At 54.7% G+C, this 21,733-nt stretch overlaps 7 protein-coding genes across 7 annotated transcripts; 2 read left to right on the top strand and 5 right to left on the bottom strand.

Moving 5' to 3' along the window:
* Nucleotides 1-191: 191 nt before the first annotated feature.
* Nucleotides 192-2,322, bottom strand: A1O7_01476 (uncharacterized protein; the record flags this gene model as incomplete). The annotated part of the gene is made up of 3 exons (XM_007755513.1): nucleotides 192-1,670; nucleotides 1,786-2,246; nucleotides 2,316-2,322. 3 exons carry the CDS (start codon nucleotides 2,320-2,322, stop codon nucleotides 192-194), a joined length of 1,947 nt encoding a protein of 648 aa, XP_007753703.1.
* Nucleotides 2,323-4,235: 1,913 nt separating this feature from the next.
* A1O7_01475 (uncharacterized protein) lies at nucleotides 4,236-6,125 on the bottom strand (the record flags this gene model as incomplete). The annotated part of the gene is made up of 1 exon (XM_007755512.1): nucleotides 4,236-6,125. The coding sequence occupies one exon, from the start codon at nucleotides 6,123-6,125 to the stop codon at nucleotides 4,236-4,238; it is 1,890 nt and encodes a 629-aa protein (XP_007753702.1).
* Nucleotides 6,126-7,617: 1,492 nt separating this feature from the next.
* A1O7_01474 (centromeric protein E) lies at nucleotides 7,618-10,563 on the bottom strand (the record flags this gene model as incomplete). Its single annotated transcript, XM_007755511.1, has 1 exon — nucleotides 7,618-10,563. The coding sequence occupies one exon, from the start codon at nucleotides 10,561-10,563 to the stop codon at nucleotides 7,618-7,620; it is 2,946 nt and encodes a 981-aa protein (XP_007753701.1).
* Nucleotides 10,564-13,829: 3,266 nt separating this feature from the next.
* On the bottom strand, nucleotides 13,830-14,477 carry A1O7_01473 (uncharacterized protein; the record flags this gene model as incomplete). Its single annotated transcript, XM_007755510.1, has 1 exon — nucleotides 13,830-14,477. The coding sequence occupies one exon, from the start codon at nucleotides 14,475-14,477 to the stop codon at nucleotides 13,830-13,832; it is 648 nt and encodes a 215-aa protein (XP_007753700.1).
* Nucleotides 14,478-15,120: 643 nt separating this feature from the next.
* Nucleotides 15,121-16,442, top strand: A1O7_01472 (CMGC/CDK/CDK7 protein kinase; the record flags this gene model as incomplete). The annotated part of the gene is made up of 2 exons (XM_007755509.1): nucleotides 15,121-15,337; nucleotides 15,391-16,442. The coding sequence occupies 2 exons, from the start codon at nucleotides 15,121-15,123 to the stop codon at nucleotides 16,440-16,442; spliced, it is 1,269 nt and encodes a 422-aa protein (XP_007753699.1).
* Nucleotides 16,443-16,993: 551 nt separating this feature from the next.
* Nucleotides 16,994-17,959, top strand: A1O7_01471 (uncharacterized protein; the record flags this gene model as incomplete). Its single annotated transcript, XM_007755508.1, has 1 exon — nucleotides 16,994-17,959. The coding sequence occupies one exon, from the start codon at nucleotides 16,994-16,996 to the stop codon at nucleotides 17,957-17,959; it is 966 nt and encodes a 321-aa protein (XP_007753698.1).
* Nucleotides 17,960-19,727: 1,768 nt separating this feature from the next.
* A1O7_01470 (uncharacterized protein) lies at nucleotides 19,728-20,702 on the bottom strand (the record flags this gene model as incomplete). The annotated part of the gene is made up of 1 exon (XM_007755507.1): nucleotides 19,728-20,702. The coding sequence occupies one exon, from the start codon at nucleotides 20,700-20,702 to the stop codon at nucleotides 19,728-19,730; it is 975 nt and encodes a 324-aa protein (XP_007753697.1).
* Nucleotides 20,703-21,733: the final 1,031 nt, after the last annotated feature.

Here is a 21,733-nt window from a genome sequence, read left to right as displayed (position 1 = left end):
CTCCAATTCGATAATCGACACATGACATACGTATCGTAGGTAGACATATCAGCAAGAAAGCTGACACCTAAATCTCGGAAGGCTCTCCATTCTCTCCAAGGCATCGTCTCGGGTATTTTTCGCTGATACCTCTGGACTTCCTTCTTGCGGTCGAGTCGAGCGGTATATTTCAGTGGCTTCCGTGCTCGCCTTCACAATCTCACCTTCCCAGCCTTGACGGTTTCCCACTCAGCCCTGCCGAACGGCTCGTACCGCTCGCTGTCGGGTCTCAGGTAAAATATTCTCTCCTCGCCCACATTCTCCGGGTCGACGCCTTCCTGCCTCAACACGTGCTTCTGCTGCTTGTTGTTCCCTGTAGCCATAACCTGCGTGACGACCCTGAGGAACACAGGCACAGCGTATCTCGGCAGACTGTTCCGCGAGAACGTGGCGAGGCTTTCGAGCAAGGAGTCCGGCACGGGCGTCGTGTTCGCATCCACATTGCGTAAAAGCACAGCAGCACATCCCGCGCGGCCTTCGTGGTTCGGTATCGCTACGCCGTACACGTTCGCCTCTAGCACGGCGGGATGTTGGCCGAGCACCTGCGCCACTTCGGCGGTGGAGACATTCTCGCTCCGCCAGCGGAACGTGTCGCCTATCCGGTCGAGGAACCAGGTGCGGCCTTCCTTATCGATCTTGATGACGTCGCCGGAACGGAACCAGGCGTCACCCTTTTGAAGCACATCCCTCAAAATCTTCGAGTCGCTGGCCTTTTTGTTGCCAAAGTAGCCTTGATATTTGGCCCCAATGTCTGCAGCGTCGATCCGGTACAATACCTCGCCGGGTTCGCCTCGCGGAAGTTCGATACAAAATCCTGTCTTTGGGTCCCGGTACGGTGCCTCGGTCGACCAATCGACCTTGACGACCGTTTGCCTGAGCTTGGAAAGCAGACTGCCCAGGAGACCCACTTGACCGATTGCACCTGATGAGAAAGTGTTTCGAGACTTGTTAAAGCATGCCCCTATGGACTCGGTGGCGCCATAGAACTCGGCGACGGTTTCCACGCCAAAGCGGGAGCGGAATTTGTCCCATACATCTGGCCGAAGGCCATTGCCGAATGCGAGACGGACCCTGTGCTTTGTGCAATCACTGGGTTGCGGAGGGACGGCGAGTAGATATCGCAGCGTCTCTCCCACATACTGAATAGCGGTAGCATCAGCTGCAATGACTTCGTCCCAGAAGTTGGAGACGGAGAATTTCCGGCCTAAGACCAGAGTACACGCCCCTATAAGACAGCAGTGGAAACCCAGCTGAAATGCAGAGGCGTGGTAAAGTGGCATTGCCGTATAGTAACGGTCGGGGTTCTTCTTGGTCACGTTGCGTAAACCAATCCACCGGTAGATGAGACCCGAGGCGACTGCGGTGCGATCCCAGGGAACAATGGCCGCTTTGGGGAGGCCAGTCGTCCCTGAAGTGGATATCAAGACGCATGGCGATCGACCGATGGCACCACTCCGAGCAGTGTCCGGGGCCCGATATGGTGGGAAGTATTCGAGGGATGACTGAAGACCGGTGCCCAAGACGACCACTTCCAGTGGAAAAGCTTGATTTCGGAAATCTGGGGCTGCGAACACAGCTTTTGTCTCTTCACTGAGCACTTTTGGAGCGACTTCGGGGTCAACAATCAATATCTGGGGTTTGTCAGCACTTGTCTTGATAGCACCAGAAGTTGAGGGACGACGCCATGCCCCGCTGGGCAGACATTGGATGGTCACGATGTATGGCTTGGAAGACGGGGACCCTTACCCTTGCTGACGACGTTTTGACGCTGTGAACAAAAGGATTCCCCGCCAAATTGTAATTAATGAACGCTGGCAGCGCACCCAAGGACCAGATCGCCATGGCAAGGAAGAGGAATTGCGGCGAGTTCATAAAATCTATCGCAACGACCTCACCGGGCGCAACGGAGTGAGTGCTGTGCAGGTATCCTGCATACCGCAGCACCATGGTATAACATTGTTTGAATGTCCATGTCTTCCCCTGGTAGATGATAAAGATCTTGTCCGCGACCTTTGAATTCCGCGCATGCTCTTCGATGAGGTAGAAGGAATTGGCCCGGTCCGCTGCCTCGCGCTTCGCAAAGGCTCTCTGGGACGCCACGAGACTGAGGATGAGTTCGAGGTCGACCGAGACTCGCCAGCGAGCATTCAGATAGGCCAGTCCTGCCAGAACGGCCGGGGTGGCCAGAGCTACCGTGGAGACCGACGCTGGAGTACAGTACGAGCATTAGCCAATCGCTGAAGCCTCGAGACCGACACGAGGGCAAGGACACTTACGAGCCATCGTCGGTATTTACAACGGAGTTGGATCGGTGAGAAGGAACGAGAGAAGAATGTTTCGCGCCATGGGCACGGCACGCTGGCAGGCAACCCGCTACATAATCTATGCACGATGCGTTTAGCCGACCAGGCACCTCCAGAGCGTAGACCGCCTTGGAGAGGAGAATTCCAAGAATCGCTTGCGGAGGAACTGCGGTTTGCACCTTAGCTCGACGAGGGCCACGGATCTGCCGAGGCAGTCGTCTGCGCACGAAGCGAGCCTGTCATGAGCGTTTTCAGTGAATGGTCAGAGAGGTGGACGTCCAGATCCAGAATCACTCGCTCGATTCTATCACTGTCGCGGAGTGGAATGCATACTCGTACACAGTCGCTAAATCTATCTGACACAGTGACTTCGGGAAGCAGCGAAGGGAAGACACCTGAAAAGTAACTTTCGCCTTGACATGATGACGCAGTGGGCGCAGTGGGCGCAGTTGGCTGTCAGTGTCACTGCCACCACGACGGCGTCGTACTCGTACATTCCAGTTTGAGGTTCGGCAGTCACTGCACTGCGTAGACGAAAGTGATAGGAATTCTTCACACGTCGATGCGAGGGAAACCGGTGCCTCTTGGAGGCACTTTCCTGTTCTTTGAACTGTAGTCCTCACCCTCAATAACTTCGACCTTCGATCACCTTGATCGGATATTCTCAACACCCAGACCACATCTCAAAGACCCTTGAAAATCATCGCCAACATGTGCTACACCCAGTACGTCTACGAGAAGTGCGGACTCTGCCGCTGCGTCCACGAGGTCATCGTGCAGACACGTCGCTGCGCCCATTACGAGGGTGAGTGTTCCCCCACCCAGAGACTTTCCTGCCCAATTTTACAGCACGCTAACAGCCCATCAGAAACAGGCCACTGCAACCGCTCTTTCAACTGGAAGCTGTAAGTACTCCCTTTTGCACTGCTCAGCAGTCGAGGATACTGCAGAGCCATGGACGCTAAAACCAAGCAGGAAGCATCGACCTGGACCAAATACGGACTATGAACGGCGACGCTGCCACACTTGTAGCCACCATCATCTCCGCAAGAAGCGCGCACGAAGATCGGCGAAGCTGGCCAAGAGATCCAGCCGTCGTGCAGCAGCGGCAGCGAGTTGAGGTCGACGATACCGTCCGTCTCTGATGGTATCGACACCATCTAGCTGTTCGGAATTTTCTCCATCTCACGACACTGCTGCGGACCGGTCCATATTGTTCCTCAAGCGTCCTCGAACAAACCAAGTTCCCATCCACTACACAGGGAGATGTCTGGTCGACCACACCTGCATTCGCGCTGAGCGTGTGCTACGAAACCATGTACTGCGGCCATCCAAACATTTTCTGATGAGCAAAGTCGGAGGAGTTCAGAACTCTTGAGGTCCAACCACGACACGCATACATGAGTGGCGCTTGAAGTGCCCGCCTACCGTGACGCGCACGTCCGAAGCAGGATATCAGGGGGGGGCACGGCCTTCCAGTGTACGACGATTAGAGTTCGCATATGCGACAAGCGCAGGAAAGTCACCAATTCTGATGCAATGGCGTCTAACATTCAATTGTGCTGGGACGAGGCCTCAATTTGCCTCCGTATGAAGTACTGTTCTTAATGTACTTCAGAGGGTATCTAGGGCTCAAACACCGCGAGGCAACGCCGCAGCTCGGGGGGGGGGGGGGTCTCTTGTATGTAACCGGACGAGCATTTCAGCTTTGAGCTCTCGCCACGCCTCGATCCATATGAGGGCCACAAGGACATGATTGTTTCCGGATGCAAATAAAACGCTTTCTTTCCTCAATTCGTCCTTTGAGGTCTGTAGCGCTTTTCTCCCTGGCTAGCAGGGGATGCAATAGCATTTCCATTGCGCCCGAAGCGCGATCTGAGAAGCCTCAAAGCCTCAGTAGTCCATGATTCTCCATTCGTACCCGCCATCCACATTGTTCCAGTCTTTCTTCTCAAACGCGCGTTCCCACCCCAGCATGACGGCCAGGATGCGACACGCGTTGGCCGACACGCCACACACGACCTTGTCGCTCTGCGCCAACATGGCCAGATCCAGCAAGTAGGCCCTCCCCAGCAGTTCTCTCAACTGCAGCGCCTCTTTCGTAGGGTCGGTGCGATAATCCCTTTGTGCCACATCCCCATCCTGTCGCACCGATTCCTTTGTGTTTTCATTGGCGAGGGTCTCCGCCTCTCTCGCAGCCACCTTATTTCTCCCCCGATGCGCAGCTTCATGATGATGGACCCTCTTCTCGCGCCCGTCCGCGCCCTTTTCCCCGAACCGATGCTTCTCCTTCATGGGCATGGGACTCCCCACCTTCTTGGTCTCCCACTTCAACTCCTCCGGCAGGCCCAATCCCCAAAAGACGTCCTTGAAGAAGCCGCCCTCCCAGCCCAGGGCTCCCCGGCCGCCGCGTCCGCCATGCACCTCGCCGCCTTTGTGCCCCATGCGCTCCAACGACTTCTTGCTCGCGAGCGAGATCTTCTCCTGCGCCCGCCGCGCGCCCCCGAGATCCACGTGCTCGTACATGTCGGCGTCGTCGCTGGCCACCAGGAACCGCCAGTGCGGCGACTGGCCCACCAGCCGGCGCGCCGTGCTCATGTACTGCTCTGGCGGGATGTAGTTCTGCGAGTACGCCAGGCTGAAGGGGTGGCGGTCGCCGCGCCGGATGTGGATCCCCACGAGGCCGTTCTCGACGGCCGCGTCGCTGTCGGTGTCGGTGTCGCCATCACTGCCGTTGTCGTTAGCTGCCGCGCGGAGCTTACTGGCCCGATTAAGCGCGTAGGCGGCGTCCTCGGGCCGAAGGTGGAAGAGGGCTTCGTAGCCCTCGTGGGCGAGGTCGAAGATTTCGCGTCGCGAAAAGTGCGCGTGGAAGGCCTGTCCAAAAACCCAGGGCGTTGTCGCGGCGGAGACGACCAGATGATTGGCTTGGTGAGGGCAGGGCACACGGTGGGAGACCGGTGGTAGGCGACATGGAGGATCAGGTTGCGGCATGCTGGTGAAGAATGTGGAATAGTTCCCGTAGGGAAAGTGCGTGTCGTCGATGAAGAAGGCGCGACCCTCGCGTTGCGCGAGGCTGTACGAGAGCCAGATGCCCAGGAGGGCGGAGCCGAGGCCCGCGTCCGTGGCGTCGAGGATGTAGGTCAACGATCGGTCGCATACAGGAAGGGGGCCGTCTTTGGAGCTGTGTTGCGCTATCGAGGACGGTTCGGGAGGCAGGAAATTCCGAGCTTGCGCTTCGGCCACGTCGATGAAACTCGCATCCTCGTGATAGTAGGTGGCGGTGTGTTCGGGTTTCGGTTTGGAGGGCTTGGCCACAACGTGCCTCCCGACTTCCAGGGCCTGGGAACAGATGTCGGCGTAGTCGGTGGGAGGAAGCGGGAAGGGTAGATTTTGAGGTATGGAGATCGTCCAGTAGTGCTTCCCTGTGGCGTCCGTCACGGCCAGAGGCGTGGGATAATCGGGCAGTTCCGAGGCCTCGATGATCTCGTATGTCTTGCCCAACGACGTGAGAAAGGTCAGCTCCGCGAGTTGGCGCGATGTGCGCTTGCCGAATGAGACGAGATAGTAAACGCCGATCAAGAATGAGAGCCACAGGATGCTGCGGACGATTTTGCGTGAGTTGAGCTTGGGCGGTTTCTTGCCATGGCGTGGAAGGATTGACGGCAGCGAGGGCGACGGTATTGGTGTCGAAGGCAACAGGTGTTTGATGGATAGATAGCGGTCTGATTTTGTGGTGCCAAATTTCAACGGCTTGGGTGGATTGGAGCGGCTAGAAAGGAGCATCTTCTTGCGCTGCTGTTCTGCATGATCGGGTCTGGGAGATCGAGCCCTCATGCATGCACTGGGAAAGAGGCTATCCAAGCTGCCTTGAGCTGTGTCCTGCAGCACAACGGTGCGGATGGAGTTGTCGGATGTTGAGAGGTAAGGGCCTTAGAAATGTGGTGCTGTCGTGGCTGACGGGTCGCAAAAGAGCCCTATCCACGGTCTCTGCCAGATTCGTGGTGTCCCTTCAAGTACAAAATTGCGGAAATTCAACGCGACGGCTTGCCTAGAAACAAAGAAATCGAGTCGTAAGTGTCCGTAATGGCAACAGAGAAAATAAAGGAAAGGCTCGACGACAAAGATGCTGCAGATGACACGAAAACAAGCCCGGAGTCCAATGCTGATCGCCCTCGAATGCAGAGATCCAGCTCCGTTGTGTGTACGTAGCACAAAACTGGGTGAGAAGAAAATGAGCCCGGGAGGCTGAGGTAAAGATGTGCAGAGAATTGTATGTCTGGTCCACAGCACGAGGGAGGCGATGGAGGCGATGGAGACGACGTCGTACCAACCGCGGATACCCGGGACGCACGCCAGATCACGTTCCCCGCGAACCATCTGTCAAACCTGAGGTGAGTTATCCAAACATCTCCAGAGACCGTAAACTTCACTGCAGATTTACTACTGAAAGGGACAGCGCTAGGGCGAAGCCAGAAGCGCCGACGGGGAGACAGACCAAGTCGAGGTTCCGCCGACGAAACGGCAGGTGCCAGCTACTCCGTGTTCGGAAGGGTACGGAGTAGACCATCGACACCAGTGATCAGGGTGGACGATGGAAGGAAGAGAAGGTTTGATGCGCGCCCAGCATGTTACCGGCTGCCCGTTGGTCGATTTCTGAAACAACCGGCAGCGCAGCTCGCCAACCGTCCGACCCCTGAAACACTGCATGAAGCATCCAGCCGCAATGGAGACGAATGAGGTCATACTGGGCACTACAAGGTGGTCCAGGTGCTACGGAAACTCTTCAAAGTTCGACTCAGAGCATATCACCCAGTCTTTTGCAGAGAAGCTCATAGTCCAAAATACATACACAATACACATCAAAAGAAGGCCCATTCGCCGGCCAAAATATAACTACTGTACAAATGCTATGGGGTATCTGACTGCGGATTCTTGCTCGGAATCGCTTCCTGGAGAAGTTCTTCCTGTTCTCCTCTGGATATCGTGTACAAATGAAAAGTGCCGTCGAGCCCATCGACTGGGGTGAAAGAACGACTCTAGCTGTCAAAGCTCGCAACTGTAAAAGTCCTCCAGCTCAAAATCTGTCAAAGAGAGAAGACGGCTCAATGTTAGAATGGAATCGTACTCCGTGCACCTCGTCCAATCCGGCCTCCGTCGGTTTGTCCCCCAGAGAGCCCAAGCAAACATGCCTTCAGCGGCATCAACAACATCACAAGAAAACCTGGTCGTGTCGTCATTCGTAATGGTGGAAAGTACTCGTGATGGAATCTTTGGGTCAGCTGGGACTACTCGGCTCGACCACGGAGTCGCGCTCCCGCAAGGAAGCCACCATAGTCCCAAGCCCCGGACCTGTTGTGGGACTGTTGGCGGCCACGGACATCCTCCTAGAGTGTCTTCGGGGCGCTGATGATCCCCTCGACGCCACTCGTACCGACGAAGAGCGTCTGTTGTTCAGCTTGCCGCTCGCGACCTTGTCCTGAATCATCTCGTCAAGCATTCTGGACATTTCGTCCACCGTCTTGCGCTTTTTGTCCATCGCCTTTTGAGGCGAAAGGATCGTTAACGGGCTGGCTGTCAGCGGCGAGCGTGGTCCTCCAGGCAATATTTGGTGTGTCGGCCCACTGAGTTGCGAGCCCGTATGGGAACTGCCGTTGCTGCTATTGCTTTGATGCCCTTGCGCTCGGTTTTGTTTGAACTCGGAGGATGACATCTCCGGAGTAAGCTCGGCAATTTCACGCTTCCGCACAGCTGATCGGAGCGCCGAGACGGTCTTCTGCAAATCTGAAATCATGGCATCCTTCTCTTCCAACCGTCTCTGCATTTCCGTGTCGTCGCCGGTGGGTTTGTTAAACGCCATGGAGACTCGCGAGTGGCTTGATCGCCTTGCTTGGAGGAGTCTCTTCTCCAGAGTCGAGATATATCGCGTCTTGTCCTGTAGATCTGCCTGAAGTGCTCGAACCTGGGCTTGGAGTGAGGCTCTACCGTCCCCAAAATCTCCGCCAGCTTCTTCATCCTCATCAGGGATGCCCTGGAATGAGAGATGTGCCGACGCAGATGCTGCACCACTGAGCGAGGCAACAGAAGGATGTCGTCCAAGGCTGGGTCCCACGCCGAGCGTGGATTGACTCGCTGATGACCGCACAGACCGGGGAGCCCCAAACTCGGTCCCGTTCGAGAGTCGTGAGTGCATACCCATGGCTGACACTGTTCCGCTGTTGACTCCAGTCGACTTGGAACACAAAATGAGCCGGTTGAGGTGTTCAATGCGCTCCTTGAGAGCCGTCCGCGCTAGTTGCATCTCCAGCATCTGCTCTTCATGACGTTGCTCGGCTTCTCTCTCCAACTGCCGTTCCTCTTTTTCCGCTGCCGACTTCTGTTGCCCTTCTAACTGTGCTCGCAGGCTTGCGATCTCCGACCGATAACGCTCAAGCAGGCCTGAATTGACACTGCCGAGCTCCTCCACGGCCTTCTTTGCATGACTCACAATGTTGTTTTTCGCTCGAGCAGCGAATTTTAGGGTATTCAAGGTCTCACCAATGTGATTACTCCCGGCAGAGGCAAGACCGGCTCCAATTTGGATTGTGCACAGGATCGAGACCAGCGAGTTCCCGGACAATGCTGGCTGCAGCAAGCGAGTAAGCTTGCTGTCTCTGTAAGGCAAGTGCTTCCCATCCTTGTCCAACAGGTTGCCATTCTTATCGCGGGTTCCCGACAACTTGGCAATAACGGTGCCCAAAGTGAGAAGAGATTTGTTGATGTGAGCACCTTCGGCACGACGTTCCTTGTCCTCGGCGGCTCTTTCCGATCCAGCCAAGTCGATCAGACTCAAGGTTGAAACACGAACACCACCGGGAAGCATGGCTACTCGCTTCCCATTCTCCTGCAGTGAGCCAGATCCGGGGATGCGCTCACGGCTTTCGACCACGATCTGCACAACAGCATGACTTCGGGAGCTCCGTGAGTTGAATTGAGTGCTACCAGTGCGACGAGCTTGATCGCCGCGGTGTATGACCCGCAACAGCTGTGTGGGACTCTGAACGATCTCCTCCTTTAGCGGAGAAGCGTAGACCCCTCGTTTGCTGTCTTCACGCAATTTGATTTCCTCTTGCTGCTGCCCAACCACTCCACCTGCGGGCAAAGCCAGCAAGTCGTGGATCTTCTCGTTATAGATCTCGAGGTAGCTGACTCTCAGGAGGAATTCCCGGTGTGGGGTTTCCCTGATGTAGGAGAAGATATCGGTAATGGCAAGCGGAATCACACCAGGGCTGCTCATGGTTCCCTGCATAGAAAACGTCTTTCCCGTTCCTGTCATGCCGTAGGCGAAAACTGTTCCATGATAGCCTTCCATCACTCGACGAACCAACCGTTTCGCTGCGGAATCATAAACTTTGGCGTTGTCATCGTGCGTGGTGAAGACGTTGTCAAGGTGGTAATCGCCGCCCTCCTTTCCACGGAATGCTACCAGTCCTCTTCGTCCATCGACCATCCACTCTCCTTCCGTTTGAGTGTTGTTCTGATTACCGACGTCAGGACGGACCCGGACACTGACAATAACGTTGCCTTTGACTTCTTTCCCCTTGGAGAGAGTCTTTGGGTCGGCGCTGCCATCCTCCAGCTCTTTCGTCCGGCCTCGGCTATCCTCGTCACCTTCTTCGAATGTGGTGGCACTCGTCGAATAAGAGCCGTTGGCGGAAGAGCTGCGACTCTGAGGGGGAGAGTGGACGCTAGACTGCGCGTCGGATGTCCTCTTGTTGTATCGAGCGGACACTGTCATTCCGTCGCCAGCTGAATTTAGGAGACTGGGCGTTTGAGATGTGCGGAAACTCGGGGCTGTGCTGTTCCTGGGGGACTTTTTCGACCTTCCGGAGGGTGCTTGTATGCTATGCCCGCCGTCTGAAGTCCTCTTCTTGATAGATGTACTGGAGGCCATTGAGGCCGAGGTTGGTGGCCGCGAGTTCACAGTCGGTGGTTGTGGGAATGAGCCAATGCTGACAACCTTCCGTACTCCCCTGGTTACAGATGCTCCCGAAGCTCTCTCGGGTGACAAGTTGGGAGCTGACTGAACAGGTTGTGATGTCTGAAGTGCGGAAGGTCTGGAAGGTAGCTTCAGTCGTGAGGGCGTTTGACCCAAGCTCTTTCTGGGAGGTTTGTTCATCGGAATAGGCGGCAGTGCGCCCGTGGGCGGGTCGGCTACAGGCCGTGAGAGCACGGGTAGAGACATGTCTTCCAGCGGAGGATCGTAGGACAATCGAATGAATTCAGGCAGCTACAACAAGCTCATGCGGTATCCCTCAACTCGCGGGGTATTCGTCCTAGGACACCACGTTTCTGGAGCGAACAATTGGTGGGCGTGTGCGTAAAACGATGGCCGACGTCTTCACGTCGTGCTTAGTCGACTCTTCAAGGACAGAATCAATGGATGCCTTCTCGCCTCGATTCGCTTGCTCTTCTAGAGATCCGAGAATACAGCAGGCCGTATCCTGCGCCGTACGGAGTACTGTGTACCTAGATCGCGTGGGAGGACGTCGTAGCTCTGGTGAGCGAGAGGAGGGTGAGAACGAGCTGATGGCATGTGCAACGCAATAATGTGGAGGGCGATCAGTCTGTTTCCCAGAGCATGGGCCCTGGTTGATGTGCGTGCGGTATGAACAGGTCGAGTCTTGGAGCACCTTTGACACGCAATTGGACACGGCGGTCACTGGTGGTGGTCAACAAGGTGTGTGATGTTGACCGAATTGACAGAAAGACGGGCGGCGAGGGACCGGCCAGGCGTAGAGTAAGGAGGCATTCACCTTTCAGAGAGGGCCGTGCCGGTGTCGATGCTAAGGATTTTCCCCCTGGTCACACACCCAGTCCGTCTTCGTCGTTGGCCCTCGAGCGAGATACTACGAGCTAGCATCGATATGTTCAAGCGCGCTTGAAGGTGCAGGCTTGGCTGCAGATTGGAGGTATGCAGGCACCGGCCCCGAAGGCTGCTTTGGGCGCAAGGTTGTGCAGGCATGGTCAAGCAACTTGCGGCTAAGCTGCAGCTAAACACGGCCCATATTTCGGGCGTCCGCCCGTCAATGCCCAAGCCCCTCTGCTAGCTGCTCCGGCATTCAACTGTCAGCCTCCAGTGTCCCAAGGGCCTGTCAAATTGCTATCCCTTGTTGGCCAATGAATCGTGCTTCCGGAGTCGCTCTTCACGAGCAACTCCTGCCGCGGCCACAGCCAATTCTCTGGTTGGGAAGCGGCATCACTGCAACCACTCTCGTCAAGGGCCAGCATCATTCCCAATTCTGATCCTTATTGGTCACGGCTCTGTTTTATCACCTGGAATTCATCTACGTGAGTCGTGATCATCACAAGTTGTTGTTCTCTGCCGGCCACAAGCAGTTGCAGCTTTCGGGGACCTGTGACAGCCGCCAGTTTGCCCACCCAACGCGTTTTTGCTCTCGGCCTTTCCCTCGTCTCCGAACAGGTCGCCGTGCTGCGACTTCGATAAGCCCAGCTGTGTAGCCGAATAGGCGCGACTTATGCCGCCTTGTTTGCAAACAGTTTGTTCCGTCGAACATTGTCTCTACTATATCAATACTAGCGATTTGTGTTTCTCGGGATTCTTATGTGCAACCGCCAAAGCCTGCCAGGGACTCCGTACCCGGCATTATTCCGATAGAGCTTGGTGCATGAGTAGAAACTGCTTTCGAGATCGTGCAGAGTCGAAGCGACATTCCAACCACCAGTGGCACGCACCAAGGAGAATTTTCCCCACCCCAAGGGACGCCAATCTCTAACGGTGGCTTCTCTGAAAGCTTCCCCCGGCGTGTGCCCCTGGATCAAGCGCACTTGGCGAGTTTTAGCCCTGGTGCTCTCTGTGAGCAGCACTGCACGATCTCGCTTTAGTATGAAGCGAGGACCTCTTCATCTCTGCCCTTGGGACATGATGAGAGCATGCATGACATGCTCCCCGATAGATGCTCATCGCCCCATCCAGAGAGATAACAAGACTGCTGTTACGAGGTACAATGTTCATCCTCTAGGTTTGAGTTGTCTGATATAGTCAGACACTGGCGAGGCGCCCTCGCTCCCTTCGACAGGACAAGCGTCATATTCGTACTCCGCACGGAGTACGCCACGTTCAAATCACCACGATTCAATTCTAAAGTAGCATTTTATGTCAAGCAACCGAACTGTTTTGCATGGTGCAATTATGAGCATCGTGCCTCAGCCGTTGACCTAAAAGGACCGTCAGAGCGAGATACAACCCCCTCGAGGTCCACCAAGGGATATCAATCGTGACCAATGTAGTAGGATCTGCAAAACGGATCTTCATGATCCTCTTTGATTACTGTGTAGAGTGTCCGACCGAAGGGAATCTTACGGAGTATATCGCAGCAAGTTGACGCGGTTATCCAAAGGTCAGAAGCGCGGCTCCCAGGACGTAGCGTTCTACAAAGGGAAAGAGGCTTCTTCAGATCGAGCTTGCTTCTCCACACTTGCCGACCCCTTGACAACAAGCTCAGAAGGGCTATTCGTTGCCCAAAGGCGCGTCATCAAATCCTGGAGACCACCAACACCCATACTGGTACAGAGTACATAAATGCTCGACATTTGTACACAGAAGTGAAAGGGCCATCAGCTGCTTTGTTGCCTCGGGCGCAGCCATGTCGACGAAGCTGGGGATGGTATGCTCGTTTTTAATTCAGCCCACACATGTCAGCCTACGCCAGGAAAACGCCAAAGAGGCGTCCATGTCTAGTACACAGTAGCAGCACAGGCAATAATTCGACGCCGCCAGCGAGTGTTGGGTCAGTGGACGACTGCCACTGTCTCAGTCCTCGACGTATCACTTAGCATTTTCATGGCGCAGATCATACTCAGTTGAGACCAAGCCGAAACGCCCGAGATCTCATATGTGGGTACACAGTATGCTCGCCTCGAAAAGCTCTTGGGCAGGGTCCGCCTGACATCCTCGGGAATCCATGCCGATGCAAGGGAGGGCCTACAAGATGGTCAAACAGCGCTGGACCTCGCAGTGAGTTTAGACCACCCATGCTTGACCCTGTCGGCTGTGTGCCTGGGGGTCATCCTTCATATAATCTGCACTCGATCGCTGGCCTACTCCCACGTTTCTGCACGATGGAGGGGCGCCTTGTCCATGTGTTACGAAGTGTCGGTGAAGGGGAGCGCTCTGCATGGAAGATGAAGCTTGCGCGACTGGAACGCTATCCGTTTGCGGTCTGCAAGAGTGTCAACTTCACAAAGCGCTTCAGGGCATCATGTATTCGTCGCACATGGCCATCGTGGAGGATTCAACGTGCTTCAACAGTTCTTCCGCCCTGAGCGCCAGGGGGGTCCAACTCACTTACAGAACATCAACAGTCAATGCCTAACCCATGCCAAGGCGTACAGGAGCCGATGTTAATGTACAGGTGTACCTCATGATCCGCGCATGGTCGGTACAAAAGTGACAGCAATGATCTTTCCGATCTGGGACGGTTCCCTCATCTATCTTGCGTTCTTCTTGTTCTCCTCCACTCGCATCTTATGCAACGTCTCCGCCCGCCGCCTTTCACCGCCGTAGATCTTTCGCCCTCGCGTGTGTTCCCAGAGACCCTCGACAGCCCGTATTGTAGCACCACTCCCATTCGTTCCTGCCATAGGTTTCACCTGCTTGCCCTTGATGATATAGCCGTTTTTCAGCGTGAAGCCATGCGGCTTCTTCAAATCTCCAGTCGTTTGTCCTGGCAATAGTTCGTATGTATTTGAGCCATTCGGCACATTCACAATCAGCTTTTGCATCCCAGGACTTCTTCCGATCGCGACTGTTCCTGCTACCGGCGCTCCCGTGGTGGGATCTTTCTTCAGACTGGGCACCTCCACAACCCTCAGTTCGGCCACGCCGTCCTTGACATGTTGAAAATCACCTCCGATCCCAAACTCCCCTCTCCGGAACTTCTCTCTCCACCTCAGTAGATACCTCCTTGTCCGAGGCGGATCGATGCCCCGTGATTTCAGTTGATTAGATGTCAGCGTAAAGAGTTCCTCCCACGATTCTATTTTGCCGGCGTGTTTGGAGAGTTCGCGGCCGATCAGTTTCAGGAACGTGGGAACGTCAGGGACGAAGGGCGTAGGGGAAGGGACGTAGCCGTTCATGGGCAGTTCCCGGTGAAGCAGTCGTTTCTGCTGGTGTCGACATGGTATGCAGAGGTGGTTGTCTGTGAGGAGGGCTTTTGTCGCTCCTGTCGAAGATGGCCGGAGCAGGGAAAAGAGGGAGAACGCAGCTCTGGGTTGGCGCGTATTCATTCTGACAACCGAGGAGTATGAAGAGCTATAGTCTGGTGTCTCTTGACATGGCACTAGGATTCGGAAGAAGTACCGTGGCTGGCACGGAACCAGCGTGTTCGTGTTGTTGATGGCACAAAATTCATCGGAGATGTCGCTGACTGAAGCTGCATGTTCACGTTGCGAGGTACGGCGGAGTACATGCGTGCTATTGGTAATAATTGAAGATCACTTTGTGCCAAGCCTTTCAGCCTCGTTGAGAAGCCCACTTCAAACGGGCGTCCTCGTCGTGTTTCGTGCAACGCTCATCAACACAGTCTAAGTCTACTCAACCACTATCTGGGCCAAAGGCACATCCCCAAAGGAGGCAATTGCAGCTCCCAGCTATAGTGGCTACAGGTTCTGCACCTCTGGCCGGTCGAGAACGCGTACCAAGAAGCGCCCTTGCATGGCTGCTCCAATACTCGAACCTGAATAGTCTAAGGGGCCGTCAACTTCACGAGCGACGGTCAGCATGGCGCCATCATCAAATGCGGTGTCACCGCTGATGCCGCGGTCCCCTTCAAATATGAATGCCAATTTGTCACCATCAAAAGCGAAGTCCCTCGCCATGAGAAAATCAATCCCGAAACCTCCACTACCACCAGCACCTTCACCTTCCCACAGACAACCGGCTGACGTTGATATGGCGGAGAAAATGAACGAAGAAATCAGCAGCAAGTACGTCAAAGGTCTGTTCGAGTTACCGAGCTTTTGGTAGCAAAGGACTGATGTTGTGTCTCAGGGAAAAAGTTGGGTGAAGGTACCTACGCCATTGTATACAAAGGCCACCTAAGATCAGATCCGACGAAACTTGTAGCGATCAAGAAGTTCAAGGTCGATCCTTCGCAGCAGAGGGAGGGACTCAATGTCGACACGATCCGTGAAATCAAGTATCTGCAGGAGATCTCGCATCCGAGCATTGTCGCCCTGCTCGACGTCTTCTCCTCAAAAGACCAGAACATCAACATGGTCATTGAATACTTCCCCAATGGCAACCTCGAAGAGCTGATTCGAGACAAGTCTGTGAGTTACGGTGCTGCTGATGTGAAAGCGTGGATGGGGATGTTGTGTCGGGCAATCTACTATTGCCATTCCAATTTCATCCTTCATCGAGACATCAAGCCAAACAACTTACTCATTGCGGCTGACGGAGAAGTCAAGCTTGCCGACTTCGGTCTCGCGCGTTCATTTGGAGACCCACGGTACCAGATGACGTCCGCAGTAATCACACTTTGGTACCGGCCTCCTGAGCTGCTGTTCGGCGCGAGGCAGTATAGTGGTGCAATTGACATCTGGAGTATCGGTATGGTCTTCGCAGAGCTGCTGATACGCCGACCTTACGCTGCCGCCGACGTAGCCAACCAGGAAGTCCTAGCAACCGGTGGTGGAACTGTTGCTCAGCTCGACAAGATCTGCGAGGCGGTAGGGACGCCCAACGAGGAGAACTGGCCTGGCGTCTCCAAGCTGAAAGACTACTTCGATCTGGACAAGAAAATACCCGTCCGGGACAAGACGTTCTACATGCAGATGTTCCCTACAGCAGGGTCTGTGGGTGTCGACTTACTCATGGCCATGTTGAAGCTTGACCCAAGAAAGAGAGTCACCGCTAGAGGAGCATTGGAACACGTATGGTGGACGATCGATCCACGCCCCACCAGCAAAGAGAATTTGCCCAAACAAGGTGGTGGTGATTCGAAAATGGGTGCTTCCGAGGCGGCTGCTCCTGGGTTTGTAGTTGATGAGAGTAAATTCAAGGGTGTGGCGAAGAAACTCGATTTCGGCGCTGCACGATAACCCAGACTGACTCTGTCAAAGACCGCACTATCCATGGGCCTGATGATGGTCATTTACATGAAAGGCATCACGACAAGCCTTAGGGATCATCTATGATCTAGCCAACGACCGGGAAGTTCTAATGTTACACCGCTAGGATCAGACACTGATCGAGCTGTTAAATGGACACAACAATATCACTTCACGAAGTGTCTTCAAAAAAGGCTCGACATTCTGTCAATCATTTGAGATCCCCCATCGAGGTGGCTCTGGGGTCGATCCATCAGTGATCACTTCACCTTCTTCCTCGACTCTACCACTACTGGATTCACTTATCTGTCACCACACCGCCATTCTATGTCACCACCTCGCGATCTCACTAATTCACCACCTCACTGCCTCGCGACGTCGCGAGCTCATCACCTTATAACCTTACTACCTCGCGAGCTTACTACCTTACCACCTTACCAGTTCACGACCTTAGTACCTTACCACCTTACTAGTTCGCGACCTCACCACCTCAGTCACCATCAACCTAGTCGATCTGTCATTCCGCGAGACACAATCCCGCGATGGACGCGCCCCATCAATCTGATCTTGGAAAGGAGGTCAAGAGTGACGTAACCCTGTCATTGCCAAATCCACAAGCGAACAAGACTCTCGTCGTCTTCTACAAACCGATCGTTGTCTCTGTCGACTTGACGACGTGTCAAACTCTGGAAGATGTCGACAAAGCAGTTAGAAGCCAACCAGAGTTTGAGTCTTACGATGCTAAAGTCTTTAGTGACATACACTACACTCGTCTTGCGGACGGAACTCCGTTCACTTGCGAAGAGCTAGGACTCACCGGCAAGGACTGTTCTAAAACACGGTTCCCAGCACTCACCATTACACCACGTCCACCCGAAAGATTTGACGTCCATATCTGGCACAATTGCTACGGAGATCTCTCCTGCAAGTTCTTTAGGTGTACGGTCAACGTATCGTGCGAGGACACTGTCGCCAAACTGAAGGAATTGGTAGAGGAACGCACTGGATTCAATGCTCCTTTTCACAAACTGCACTTTCCAGGCTGGAACCTGTTACCAGAGGACCACCTCCTTGCGAAAGGAATTAGGGAAGGCTTCACTGTCACGCTCACCGCCGATGTTGCGCTTCACTTCATGGTGAATACATGGTGGATCCGGGTTCTCACGTCCCAAAATACTCCGCTGTACCATGTACTGCAATCCTTCGCCAAGAACGATGGGCGAGACCTTGGAAATCTACTCTTCCAGATCCGTCGCCATCCCTCATTCGGGAGTGAAAAAAAGGGATCTTGGTTGCCAGATCGGAATCGGCTCTTTGGCGCAGAGGAAGCTAAAGGTACAATAGCGGAAAACGGCTTTCAGGAGGAAGATCAGATCCATGTCTTTGAGCTGAACAAGCCGCCAGCCACCAAACGAGGTCTTGAGGACAGCCAAGAGACGATCCAGTCTCCCAGGAAGAGGACGCGTGCTGCTGCATCTACGACAGGACTTTCCGAAGGCGCCAAATAGCGGTCAGATGGCAGGCAGAATGGCACAACGCGACGACGCGAAAATTCTGATGATGAACAGTCAGGTGATGAGAACCTGATCAGTGCTGACATGACGGGCGACATACTCAAGCTGGATGATTTCCAGGCGATGCTGCGATCCGTGTTACACGTGCTTCGCCAAGGACGTGAATGGAACGAATGTTTCTGAGGAAGCTGGGAGTGCAGGCTGAGGGCGGTGCAGTATTGCATCTCAGAGCGGATGTTGCGCATTTACGGAATTGGATACTGCAAGGAGACCACCCTGGAACTACTGGACTGGACTGATCAAAAAGCTCCGCCAGTACAATGACAACGACACGTCAAATAGCCGAAAGTAGCGCACCCTGCAACTTATTCACAGCCATTGCTTCATGCTTCATGGTTGCTGGGCTATCCCAATTCATAGTTTCAAGTCCTAGTCACCACTATGTACATTCCGCTTCTCGACCACAGATGGCCCGGATTTCTCCACCCATGCACCCCTAGCGGTTGGGAGTCCAAGGCAAGCAAGACGTAGAACACTGCACTGATGGTAGTAGCGACTCATAAGATGCCCGACTTATTGCCACTTGAGGAACGAACGCCTTGGCCGTGGAATCGCAGGATGTGGAATGAAAGCTGCCAACAGCTTGGTGATTGCAAGTGATATCTCGAGATTAGCTGCAAGGGTCACGAATATGAAGAACATCATACTCTGTACTCTGTACTCCGTAGTCGCAGGGGAATCCGGCCGTGTGGTTTGAGCCTCGCTCAACAAGCTCGCCGCTGTCTTATTGGGCCGGATTGACCTTCTCTTCTGGAAACCGCAGCTCGGAAATATCACCCAAGTTTGACGTGGATAGCCTTGATCCGAACCTCGTCGAGTCCTCGCAAACGTCGCTTACTCTGCTTGACCCTACCACTACATACGCAGCCGTCACCAGTTGCTTACCCTCGACTCATACCGTTCCAGCTTCCAGCCAAAGCCTGTATAGAAGAAGTGTGGAGGCGTCGCGACGAACCCGCCACTACCGTGGGCAGCAAAACCCGGGACCAAGCCTGGACATGGGAGCACATTTCCAAAAAACAGAAGTTTCATCTCCTGCTGTCGTGAGCGCCATCAAGGGTTGCGTTGTAATTGGCATGCGCCTTGGAAGAAATTTGTACCAGCAACAGCCCTGGAAGATTTTGAGCCGCGCTACGAACTGACAACCTCCAATCCAGCATTCTGCAGAAGTTTGGGCCAGCTCAGCTCGCGGTCCGCCACTCAGCAACTTGAACGGCTTCCTCAGCCCTCCCGTGTGATACTCGAGCAATGCCATCCCGTCGTCCTTTCCAGCATCGCGGACAGTCATCTTGTTTCTAGTGCGAGACAATGAGATGGTGGAGTGTGTGCGAGCCAGGTTCCCGGATTGTATGTAGATAGAACTCGGCGTTCTGGACAATTGTCAAACTGATGAGGCCGCCAAAGTGACGTCTCACGGAGCTGTACTTTGGGGTATCAATGCCGTGTTTGGGTCAGGCAGAGCCCGGCAGATTTCGAGTTGGGAGCCATCATGATCGACGTTGGCAAATTTGACGCCAGACTCGCTAGCATCGGGGGCAACGCGATCGTCGCAACGCCATCGTCAGCGAAACGGTAGAGGTTGAAGGCATGACCGCCTTGGCCGGCGATGCTGCGTATAGCTCATGTGCACCGAGAGTCTCCTGTTCTGTGCTCATCCCGTGGTTTTCACTATGCGATGGATTCTTCCTCGCCCGTCCGCTGTTCACCTCTTCAACGCCCTTTCCGGTCTCAGCTGAAGTCTGGACCAGAACTCCCTCCCGTCCAGCTTCCTGCCCAGCATCTCGGGCGGTCTCGGCAAAGCTCGCACGCCTTTCTTGTCCATCAACTCCATGACCCAGCCGCGATACTTGCTCTTCGTGTCCGCCTCTGTCGCCTTTTCAGCATCACCCCCTTCTGAGGAGGCCGCTTCATCAGACTCGCCGTTGAAGTCCCACACGATCTGCCACCAGTCGTAGCTGACGCAATCGGTCAGAATCCATCTTCTGCCAAAGAGTGGCGGCACATCCGGCTCCGACACACTGATACTTTGCTGATCCTCCTTCACCACCGCGACGACTGCCCTGGCAACATCGATGCCATGGATCAGATGTAGTGCCCCTTTCTCGCTGAGCTGCTCTTGCGTCTTCGCCACTCGAGGGATCCAATTCGAAGGTTGCCTCTGCGCGCCATAGAGACCCGCAAGGTTCAACACGCAGCCGCTCAGCGCGATGAGTTCGTCCTCCGCGATCCCTCGTTCGTTCGAACCGTCAATTGGCGTGTTGCAATCCACCCAGTCGACGGCGGTGTAGACGCCCGTGCTGCCTAGTTGGATCCATTTCGTCTCGCTCGTTGTCTTAGCACCGCGGTCTCCGTCGTGGCTCAATGATCGCGCATGCGTGGCCTCGTACATGTCTACTAACTTCTTGCTGGGTCCTTTACCTTTCAGCGGAAACGTAACCAGCACATACTCGGCCAATGGTAGCCTCTGGAATGGCTCAAGATCATCGGACTCTGGGTCGAATCTGAATTCAATGGTATTGTCATGGCCCGTTGACGTGGTTGCCGCGTATGTAATGCGTGATTCCCTGTCCAGAAGTGGTTGGAGGAATTGATATGTCCAGCCGGCGCCGAGGATGAGCAGCGTTACCGTTCCATGGCTGGGCGTGTTGATGGAAGTGGTCCCTGAAGACGAGCTCATGGTTGAGGCTGATCACGGGACTGGCGGTCAGAAGGCGAAAGGTTATGATTGTCCCGTTGACTCTCAAAAATTGAATGGGGAGTTGCGTGCTGCACTGTTTGTTTGTACACAGTAGGTACGAGAACGTGATGATCTCATCGTGAATCGTGTGGCTTTGGAGAGCGGTGCTACTCCGTACTGCTGGGTGCGCTATGCCTCAGGCAGGGTGCCCCATTCGCAGGCTTCGGGGCTGCAGCAAGTGGTTTGGGGAGGCTGGACGTGCCCAAGTCAGGCTGTAACTTAACAGCAGCATGACCCCACAGGCCAACCAATCGGGACGGTCTACCGGGCTCCCTGCATTGCTAGCCGGCAAGTCGATGTATGTGTGCATGCGCGATCATGGGAATACCCATGATGGCTACTCTGTTTTCCACTGCTTAGCGAAGAAACAGATGTACAATGGCGCCTGGCGGCTGCTGTAGAATACCTCCATCAGGGAACGTTAACACTACCATTTCGTAATGGACGCAACGGTACGCACGGCTGGACGTCTCAACTCCTGCCCACAGTACACCGTAACCTATTGCAAATCACCGCTGGTACGCCCTGGAAGACACAACGCAGCAACAAATCCAGCTTGGGGGCCCCTCACTCCTTCTGTCGGTTCGCGGCATTTCAGCGGAGACTACGCCGCATCCGCAAGGATGTGCCTCGAGGAGTCTGTCCCTTGCCCACGAAGGTTGGATTTCGCGAGTCCTTTCCCAAGCTTTCCAAGCTCCAAAGTTCGGGAGCAACGCAGAACCAGATCCAAGATATTCTCAGCGGCGTTTGCTTGAGCCCTTTCGTGGAGCGCTGTCTGAGCAGTGGTGCCGCCTGTGAACAGAACATCACAGCCCTGGAGGTTCGAGAGGCGACGGACTGTCATCGACAGAGTTGGCTGAAGGTTCGGATCGTCTTAACTGGTTTCGAGTCGATTTGCCCTTACCTACCCCGGGATTGGGTGCCTGGGCCTAACGCCCTGTTATGGCGCGACTGTAATGGTGGCCGTCAAA

Source organism: Cladophialophora yegresii (assembly GCF_000585515.1).
Source record: "Cladophialophora yegresii CBS 114405 chromosome Unknown aczIN-supercont1.1, whole genome shotgun sequence".
In the NCBI taxonomy this organism is placed as follows: domain Eukaryota; kingdom Fungi; phylum Ascomycota; class Eurotiomycetes; order Chaetothyriales; family Herpotrichiellaceae; genus Cladophialophora; species Cladophialophora yegresii.
Note: the sequence above shows the minus strand (reverse complement) of the source record. Positions and strands in the feature narration are given on the sequence as shown.